The sequence below is a fragment of the Apaloderma vittatum genome, unplaced genomic scaffold, assembly GCF_000703405.1.
Source record: "Apaloderma vittatum isolate BGI_N311 unplaced genomic scaffold, ASM70340v1 scaffold7829, whole genome shotgun sequence".
Lineage (NCBI taxonomy): Eukaryota > Metazoa > Chordata > Aves > Trogoniformes > Trogonidae > Apaloderma > Apaloderma vittatum.
Genome location: NW_009733481.1, coordinates 13,342 through 20,509, shown reverse-complemented (window position 1 = coordinate 20,509; position 7,168 = coordinate 13,342). Strand labels below are relative to the sequence as shown.

The 7,168-nt window shown below is 42.4% G+C and overlaps 1 protein-coding gene across 1 annotated transcript in view; it reads left to right on the top strand.

Moving 5' to 3' along the window:
- The first annotated feature begins 99 nt into the window (after nt 1-99).
- Nucleotides 100-7,168, top strand: part of HNRNPH1 (heterogeneous nuclear ribonucleoprotein H1 (H)) — an 8,139-nt gene continuing 1,070 nt past the window's right edge. The window contains exons 1-11 of the mRNA XM_009875908.1: nt 100-234; nt 1,116-1,271; nt 1,470-1,613; nt 3,135-3,273; nt 4,273-4,451; nt 4,676-4,747; nt 4,848-4,960; nt 5,141-5,276; nt 5,433-5,516; nt 5,654-5,704; nt 6,766-6,858. Coding sequence (XP_009874210.1) covers nt 141-234; nt 1,116-1,271; nt 1,470-1,613; nt 3,135-3,273; nt 4,273-4,451; nt 4,676-4,747; nt 4,848-4,960; nt 5,141-5,276; nt 5,433-5,516; nt 5,654-5,704; nt 6,766-6,858 — 1,261 coding nt within the window. The 5' untranslated portion in view covers nt 100-140. The remainder of the gene's footprint in view (nt 235-1,115; nt 1,272-1,469; nt 1,614-3,134; nt 3,274-4,272; nt 4,452-4,675; nt 4,748-4,847; nt 4,961-5,140; nt 5,277-5,432; nt 5,517-5,653; nt 5,705-6,765; nt 6,859-7,168) is intronic.

The window sequence follows — 7,168 nt, the reverse complement described above, 5'->3', positions numbered from 1 at the left end:
GGGCACAGGGCCGGGGGGCCGCCGGGCGCTCTGAGGGGGTGCGGGTGGCGGCCGTGCCGTGCGGCCTCTCAAAGGGCCTGTTTTGGTCTTCTCCAGCAACCACGGAGACCGAGACGGAGACGAGCCTCACCCCCAACGTGATGCTCAATACAGAGAGCAGCGAGGGATATGTGGTGAAAGTCAGGGGGCTGCCTTGGTCCTGCTCCACCGAGGAGGTGCAGAGGTTCTTCTCTGGTAAGCAGAAATGGGGTGATGGGGGTTTGGGAGAGAGACTGGACTCTTTGTTAATTTTGAGTTCCTCCTGGGTTCCTTTTTTTTGCAGTGAGCACTTCCAGAAAGCGTTCAGAGCTTTTCAGTAGCTAGTGAAGTCAGTAACGTAGTAAGTGCCTCAGGTAGGTCCTGGTATGGCAAGCTGTGCGTTTGCTGGTAGGGACTAGATACAAAGCAGTTTAGTCTGCCAGTTGCTGGAGTAGCCACGACTGCCTTAGCTTCTTGAGCAGCCAGAAGAGAGAAGCTTCCATTTTAAAGAAAACTTAAAATTTCTTGCTTGAGGTTGAACTAAATCAGTTTATTTCTTGGTGTTATCCTAATAGACTCTCTTTGTGTTATATGTTTAGCATGTCATGTCCTTTTCTCAAGTTATTCTTGTCCTGCAGTAATACATAGTGGTGATAAATACACGCTTTCTTCAGTGACTGGAGACTTTAAAGCTCCTTTGGGATTTTGGCATATTTGACTTGGTTCTAATTTAGTTCACTGTATTTATATTGATTGTTAGTACTACTTATTTCACTTCATGCTGCTGAGAAAGTCTAGATTATGATCAAAAGCAGACAACACGTTTAACTTGACTTGAGGCAGGAGAGCTTTGAAAATAGCTAATTTGTGTTTATCCTCAACGTTTTGTTAAACATCAGACTTGACAAGAAAGCTAACTTGGATTTAGGTAGTCCCTTAGTTTATTGGCTACTATAAAAGTTATAACAAGAATACTGCTGGTTTTGTCTTGATGTAAGTTGATAGTTGTTTTTTCATTTTTCCTCTTAGAGTGTTTGAAAATTGTGATGTTTCTATAAAAATGAAATTAATTCTGCCTTTCCTGTTTCATTTTTCAGATTGCAAAATTCTAAACGGGGCTTTGGGTATTCGTTTCATCTACACCAGGGAGGGCAGACCAAGTGGGGAAGCGTTTGCTGAACTCGAATCAGAGGAGGATGTGAAATTGGCACTGAAAAAAGACAGAGAAACAATGGGACACAGATATGTTGAAGGTTTGATTCAGTTGGTCTAGTAACTGACTAAATGTGTTTTGTGCTTGATGGGTTTTTGGTTAATTGCTTTTCTGTCTCTGTAAAATGCATGTGAAAGGACAAATGGACTTGTATGCCTTAAGGTGACTAGTTTGAAGGCAGATGACTTTGAAACTATGGTGTATTCCAGAATGCATTAATTCTAAGTGCCTTTTACAGTTTTCAAGTCAAACAACGTTGAAATGGATTGGGTTCTGAAGCATACTGGTCCCAACAGCCCTGATACAGCTAATGATGGTTTTGTACGTCTTAGAGGACTCCCATTTGGCTGTAGCAAAGAAGAAATTGTACAGTTTTTTTCAGGTATGTGGGGGAAAAGTAGTAGCTGTAGCAGTATTGGTTATCCTTAAAAAGAACCACAAGCAAACCAAACCAGGACGGATTGCCCCGTAGTGCCTCCAACAGCATACTCGTGGGTGTTAAAAGTAAATCAGCAATTCTTCCTTAGTTATCTGGGCTCAAGGGATCAGTTCCTAAAGTACAAGTTCGTTTAATAATTGAGGGAACTCCAGAAAGTTGCTCTGATTTATCCTTAGTGAGACATGCTGTTCCAAGTATGTGTAGCAGAAAACAAGTGCCTTGCTTTCTAAATTAGAAGTGAACAATTCAGATGGGAGGGTATTTCTACCCACAGTCTTAGCAGGTTCACGCTGTTCAGTAAAGGATGCAGAACACCCTTACTGCTGGGCTCACTAAAAGGAGCAGTATCTGAGGAAAGGCCTTGCATTGTGTCTGTGATTTCTTATAAATGTAGGTTTAGTATTGAAAAATATTCCAGGAAAAAAAAACCCAGCTTGCTGAACTCGATCCAAGTGCAGATTTTCCCCCACTGCTTCCTGGGAGGAGAAAAAACCAGCCTTGATGTTGCCTAGCTTCAGGTTTTTATGGAGGAAGAGATAATATCTTGTATTGACTCATTCTCACTTTTTTTCAGCTGTTGTATTTTTAGGAACTGGAATACTATTACAAATGCCTAAGAATGAAATCTGTCTATTTATCTAGGCTTTAACTTGTTAGTATTTTCAAAGTAGTAGACTTCTAAATGTGAGTGTTAATTAGCTGAAATGTTTTATTATAACAAGATATGTCTGAGCTTACTGTTTTGCTTTAAAATACAGTAGAAATACTTCCAATCTTTACAATTTCAGAACTTGTTCTTTGTTTTCTGAATCAGTAATACATTGTGAACAAGACCAATTCCTAAGCATGTGCATTTAAAGTTGTTTATTACATGGTTAAGTGATTCAAGCTTTAAAAACTGTTAATGTGCTTAATATACAAAATGTGCCTCTTCTATTCAGAAACTAATACTTTTGAAATTACTTCATGATTTTTTTCTTAATTAAGCGCTCCTAAAGATAAAAAAATAATGCTGAAACTTGATTTTTGCATAAGACTAATTTTTTTTATCTGAGTGACTTCTAGTGAAAATACTTGTTATGTAAAGCTGTTTAACTTGCTGTGTTTGAATTTAAGTTGTATTGAAAATTTCATCTTAAATACTTTCACAGAATTGAAGAGGTTTGTAATAATGTGTGAACTTCTTAACTCACCCTGCATTAGATGCCTTATCTGAGGAGTTGTCCCTGACCCTCAGGACGTTTTTGTGCTCTGCAGGGTGGGTTAAGAATGTGGACTGAATGGTATGTGATCATGGATCTCTCTTTGTTGACATGCTTTTTCTTCTAGTATTCTAGAATCAACATACCATTCACTTACAAGTGTTAAAATTCTGGTGTTTTTAAAGCTATAAGAAAAACTCATGACTGGGCTTGTGATGTTAATATTGCCCCCCTACTGGGGTTATTTGTCCTTGGGTTGAAGGGTTGGAAATCGTGCCAAATGGGATAACATTGCCGGTGGACTTCCAGGGGAGGAGTACGGGGGAGGCCTTCGTGCAGTTTGCTTCACAGGAAATAGCTGAAAAGGCTCTAAAGAAACACAAGGAAAGAATAGGGCACAGGTGGGGATGGATGGTTGGTTGGCTCTGTCACTTTTCTTATGGTAAACAATTAAATCCATATTCTCTCTTCTGAAAGCGTTAACATCTGAGTAGAAACAGTGTTTTGGTCTCTGACCCTGACAAGTAAAGGCATTGCTGATGTGCCACTGGCACAGATTGTTTGGATCTGCTTAAAATGAAAGATAAAATTTGGCTAAGCTCGAGTGTGCTTTGAAAACTGGATGATAACAAAGGACTGCAAAACTTACAGCTTGAGAGCATCAAAGTTGAGAGACTATGGCTTTAACTTCTCAAATAGCACCAATTATGACTTTAGCTCTAAAGACATGCACAGTACTCTTACTACCATAAGAAAAAGTGATGCTTTCTAAACTTGTTTTATAAGTTGAAATGTAACAAATTTTCTTACTGTATTAATCTTCAACATAATAAGCATAGCTTTCAAGAAATTGTCACAAAGGGTTTTTATTCTATTTTACTTGTGACTATTTTTCATTGAAGCATGCACTTTTTGCCTACGCTGAATCACTGAAGCATAGGCTGGGTTCACTAGCACATGCAGAGCTTTTTGTAGCATCCCGACGGGTTAAAAGCTTGGCGGAGGCTGGGTTTGTAACCCTCTTTTGACATTGCCACATGAGCAAAGCCGTGCTGAGTTGAGCGGACGTCAGTCCCTCCTACGTTTTTTGACTAACACTTTAAATTGGGGGGAGGAGGGTGGGGAATCAATCTTGCTCCCCCACCCTTAAGGCTGGGATACTGTGAAGTATGAGGAGCATGTAAACCCTTCAGTAATTGTAATTTCTTGAAAATACACTGATTTGAAAGTAATGTAGTGCTTCTAATAGTATGTCATTGCCTACATAACGTAAAGAAACCTGGCTTAAAAATACAGTGCCAGTTTCGAGGCTATGACTAAATGGCTTGTTTTAATGTGACGTTGTGAGGTGTTTGTGGAAGGGATTGAAGACTGACTTCTTCCTGTGGCAACGCTTCCAGGTACATTGAGATCTTCAAGAGTAGTCGAGCGGAAGTGCGCACTCACTACGACCCTCCACGCAAGCTGTTGGCAATGCAGAGACCCGGTCCTTACGACAGACCTGGTCTTACGCGGGGATACAACAGTCTTGGTAGAGGAAGTAGCTTGGAAAGAATGAGGCGTGGAGCCTACGGAGGAGGTAAGTACGCAAAGTCCAAGAGGGAGCTGCTCACCTGAGAAGCAGCAACACTTGGACCTGGTAGTGTCTCCCCTGCTTTGTAACTGCTGGTTTGTATATGTCCTTGGCGCTGTTTCTTCTAGGAGAAAAGAAACTTTGTAATACCGACTGTCTGCCTGCAGTGTGTTGTGTGTATTTGGATCTTTCTGTAGTTGAAATGAACGTGTTGTCCAATCTATTTATAGGTTATGGAGGTTATGATGACTACAATGGGTATAATGATGGCTATGGTTTTGGTTCTGATAGATTTGGAAGAGGTGAGTTATCTCTAATAGAAACTGTAACTGAACTTTCAATATGTCCCAAAAGAAACTAAAATACATCTGAAAGACCTAGAATGGACTCTTTTCTCTGCAGGAATGTCGGACCACAGATACGGCGACGGGACATCCACCTTCCAGAGCACGACTGGCCACTGCGTCCACATGAGAGGTCTGCCTTACAGAGCCACGGAGAATGACATCTACAACGTGAGTTCCCCATCTGCTGTTTCCTCTTAAATGTGTGTTTTAAGATTGATTCTGTGGTGGTTTTTGGACACATCAGCTGCACTGCAGTTAACGAGTGTTCTTTAGAAAAAACAGATTTGCTGTACAACCCAACTGTTGTTGCATCGGTGCGTTTTAATCTCTGTGACTGTTTGTATGTAGTTCTTCTCACCTCTGAACCCTGTAAGAGTACACATTGAAATCGGACCAGATGGCAGAGTAACCGGCGAGGCAGATGTTGAATTTGCTACTCATGAGGACGCAGTGGCCGCTATGTCCAAAGACAAAGCAAACATGCGTAAGTACGGTGCTTCTGAGTATGTGATTTTAGGGAAAATGCAGCACTGCAGGGCGATACCTCTGCTTTCACGAGTGCCCCGGGTTTTGCTGCAGTAAGAGAAATAGCGTGGATTTGTTGTGAAAGGCTCTCATGGCAAAAATTTTCTTCTTTCAGAACACAGATATGTAGAACTCTTCTTGAATTCTACAGCAGGTGGAAGTGGTGGTGCCTACGGCAGTCAGATGATGGGAGCGATGGGTACGTGTGAGCAGTCGATAACTGCTCTTCTGAACAAGTACTGACACTTACGGAAGCTGGCTAATTTTGCACAGCTCCTGTTTATTCTGTGCCTGGCATAAAAACTGAAATTCAACATTCTGTCTTAAATCACACAGTCAAGGAATCAGAAGGGGTAGTCCAAGATTGGAACACTAGCACGTTGGCAGGTATATAAAACTTTTTGGGAATAACTTTGAACTTTTAATAGGTTGAATAAGCTGTGGTGCTGGGTGTGGTGTGTGTGGGTGGGATGAGTGGCTCCTGGGAGTGTGGTGGTATGAAAGTGGGAGATGCCTGTCCTGCTGTTGTCTTTCCCCTCCCCTTTTTTTTTGGGACCAGAACATAGTGTGGTGGTGGAAGATGTATCTGTGGCACTTTGAGCTTGGTCTTGGTGGTGAGAGAAAAATATTTGTTTGGAATTTGGAGAAATTTGTCTTAATTCCTCTAGCAAACTCCAAATGTTACATGTTGTAACCCAAGACAGATATCTAAAACAAAAACAATGAAGATTAACTTATATTTGCAGTACAAACCTAAGTGACTGCCACCATTGCAGATACCCTTCTTGATACCCACGTGGTCTGGTTTCTTAGAGATTGAAGTGGTGGTTTGTTTTGGGAGGCTTTTCTTGAGGGTGGTGGGTGGAGTGTGTGTGCTTAGATATGCTGCTACTTCTGTTATATTTTGGTTACAAAATGTTTGAAGTGTAATGCTGATACTAACTACAAAAGGTTTTGTGGGAGGATGGACCTAGTGCTGGGGTGAAGAGCAGCAGAGGTCTCTTGTGCGGTGAGCTGGGGTGCTGCTGAGGTGCTCAGCCAGGCTGGATCAGGAATAAGAAGTGTGTCAGGACTGCACAAACTGGTGACTCTAGTGAATGAGCTGGTGTCTCCTAAAGGGCTGGGTCCTGTCCTTGGGCAGGTTTAAGTCTTTGGGGTGTATATTGCATCCAACAGCAGATCAGTCCTGGTACACAGAGTCCATGGATACTTACTGCAGAACTGTAATTCTTGAAGTTCTTGTTGCTGCTTGACTGTAGGAATGTCTTTAGAAACCTGATGGCTTCCTTTGAGCCTGTTACCTCTAATAGGCTTAGGAAGAAGGTTTCCCGAGTGAGAGAGAGCGCTAGTGCCCAAAGTACAGGGCTGCTAGCGAGGTGTAGGGTGGGTTTGTTGATGAGGAGCAAACTGACGGGCAAGCTCTTACCGCTTTTACCCTCCACTTGAAGGAAGCCAATCCAGTTATGGTGGCCCCGCTAACCAGCAGCTGAGTGGGGGTTACGGAGGAGGATACGGAGGTCAAAGCAGCATGAGTGGCTATGGTAAGAGCATTTCTTCACTGGTTTTAGGTGGGCCAGGCATGTCTTGTGGTGCTGTTGTCTGGTGTTCAGGGCTTGTGCTGCAGACTGAGCAGCACAAGCCCTGGAAGCTGCAAACTTGGCTTTTGTGGATTTTACAACTAATGGAGAACTAGAGGGCAATAGCTACATAGCAGGAACTTGGAACTGGGGTGGGAGGAAATACGGGAAATGATTTTGAAGGGGGTAGGAAACGCCAGTCTCCAGACTTGCACTGCTCTGATGGCTTCTCTCGTATAGTTTAAATACTGTGCAAATGGGGGAGGGTACGTGG